Source organism: Choristoneura fumiferana, chromosome 10 (assembly GCF_025370935.1).
Source record: "Choristoneura fumiferana chromosome 10, NRCan_CFum_1, whole genome shotgun sequence".
NCBI classification, from domain to species: domain Eukaryota; kingdom Metazoa; phylum Arthropoda; class Insecta; order Lepidoptera; family Tortricidae; genus Choristoneura; species Choristoneura fumiferana.
Window position 1 is genome coordinate 11,047,803 of NC_133481.1, and position 2,314 is coordinate 11,050,116.

At 33.4% G+C, this 2,314-nt stretch overlaps 1 protein-coding gene across 1 annotated transcript; it reads left to right on the forward strand.

The window, feature by feature from the left end:
* The first annotated feature begins 229 nt into the window (after positions 1–229).
* On the forward strand, positions 230–1,963 carry LOC141431754 (uncharacterized). Its single transcript, XM_074092931.1, has 3 exons — positions 230–274; positions 1,420–1,512; positions 1,545–1,963. The coding sequence occupies exons 1-3, from the start codon at positions 247–249 to the stop codon at positions 1,961–1,963; spliced, it is 540 nt and encodes a 179-aa protein (XP_073949032.1). The 5' UTR covers positions 230–246.
* Positions 1,964–2,314: the final 351 nt, after the last annotated feature.

Consider the following 2,314-nt stretch of genomic DNA (forward strand, 5'->3'; position numbering starts at 1 on the left):
CGTCTTTCGGCTGACATAATGACGTGTTTGCTAGTTTTTAAGTCAAGTTTTTCTTAAGAAGTGTTAGGCTTAGGGGCTGAGGATTTTTGAGTCACTGAGCATAAGCCACGGAAAAACTGCAATTAACATTTCACTTAAGTACTTTTCTTTGTGATATCTTGCAAGCCAGTAAGTGAATAAATAAAAATTTAAATTATGTAATTTAGCATTTTTTTTTTCCTTTAGGTATTCCCGCATTGGGATTCGATGCAACCGCAACGTAAAATGAAACGTGGTAAGTTTTTAATTATATTCTCTGACTATCGAAGCATACGCAATTATTAATGCTGTCTTATACCCAAGAATTCGGTTATCGCGCGCTGTTCCCTCGGGAACTGTGCATTTTCTGGGATAAAAAGTAACCTAAACTAACACTATGCCAAAAATCACGTCGATCGGTCGCTCTGTTTCGACGTAAAAGACGGACAAACATATAAACACACACTTTCGCATTTTTTTATTAATTAATTTCCAAAAATCATACACATCAGCAACATACAAAGTACCTAATATCTGGCAGACCCCAAACTAGGCAGAGCCTGTATCTTGGGGCCTTGGAGTGCACTATACTATAAACGATTATCATATCTGCAATACCTAGTAGACGTCAAGTGGAACTTACCTATATTTTATTTATAATATTAACTGTATGGATTATTGATAAGAGAAGAATGGCAAAAAATAAAGCACAATTTTATTGCTTGTACTTACTTGAAAGGTTTAGGACTATGCGTTCAATCCTGCAAGCAAACATACAGGTAAGCAAAGCATGCAAACAACAGATCAAACATGCATTCTACCAAATGTGCAAGCAAACAGAGTTAGTACGCCAGTGGTGGTAGTGATTTAGTATATTTTTTTAATATAAATAATGTAATTTAGTATAATTTTTTATTTGTTACTTATAGCTATTTCCCGCGACTCCACGCAGAATTCGTTTATCGCTATCCCGCGCGAACCATGCTATTTTCCGGGATAAAAACTACTCTATGTCCTTCCCTGGGACAACCTCTTTATAATATTATTAGTATAGATTAAGTAGTAATTTTACTCTTCAGATAATTATTGGTTCTTCTATTGTTATTATTACACTGGCTGACCCTACATGCACCATAGTCTACATGTATATATACTAGAATTTAGATATAAGAATGACTAACCCTTTGTCTATAGGATGATGATGTATATACTAACAAAAAAGGATAATTTCATTATGTGTAAATTATTTTAAATAAAAAAGGTACAATTGAAGTTACACTAAACGATCCTAAAAATAAATTAACTATATATACAATTCCCCCAAGTCTTGTCCCTGAGGAAGAGTGCCCATAAGGCTGGCTGCATTTCCGCGCAAATCTGAAATAAACATTATTGTTACAGTTCGAGAGATCCAGCAGCGATGGAAAAATTTACGAACTTGTTTCACCAGAGAACTAGCGATGCAGCGCAAAGAACAGCAAGATAGGAATGAAGGAAGAATGGTGAACCAAGGAAAATATACGGATATTTCAAAAAAATGAGTTTCCTTTTAGGAAAAGAACATACCTTCCAAGTATCAGATAACGACGAGCACAGCGAAGTCAAAGATGATCCACTTGACAGAAATTTTAAGATTGAATTCATAGACGATATCGAAAGTGACGAGAAAATTGAAGATGACGAAGAATTGGAAGGTGATGAATTTGGAGATGATGAAACAACAAAAGTTGTCAGTGAACCCGAACTGTTTCAGAATCAAATTGTTGATATGAGTAGAACTGAGAACATCGTAAATGCCAGAAAGAGATTCAATGACTACGATGAAGATAAGCATTTTTTATTGTCATTAATTAATACATTCAGAAAGTTTAATGACAAACAAAAGATTGAGGCCAAAATAGAAATTCTACAAACCCTGAAAAAGATACAGTTTAATTATGAATAAATTGCTATTGTTATAACATTCCCCGTTTTTATTACATACCGTTTTATAGGAACCAATTAAGTAAAAGCTATACAATTTAAGTGACAAAAAAAGAGCAGCAGTATTGGCGTTATTTAAAAAAACTTGAAAAACTTTTGGTTTATTTTGCAAAATGTTAAAACGGCAAAATATCAGTTGTTTTGCAATGCAACGAAGCCAGGGTTTTAATTAAAATAACACTGATATAAGAAATAATGGAAATGTCTTCGGTTAAAATATTGATTGATTTAGTCGTTATTCGGCTTTATAAGCTTTATATAAGAATGAACTTCAACCTATTACGTCACACTTTTATACTGATTGTTGTTGAAC

Coding starts and splice junctions, on each gene's coding strand:
- LOC141431754 (XM_074092931.1), top strand. CDS start 247: ATGCAACCGCAACGTAAAATGAAACGTG. Junction 275..1,419: donor GCAACGTAAAATGAAACGTG/GTAAGTTTTTAA, acceptor TTATTGTTACAG/TTCGAGAGATCCAGCAGCGA. Junction 1,513..1,544: donor ACAGCAAGATAGGAATGAAG/GAAGAATGGTGA, acceptor AAATATACGGAT/ATTTCAAAAAAATGAGTTTC.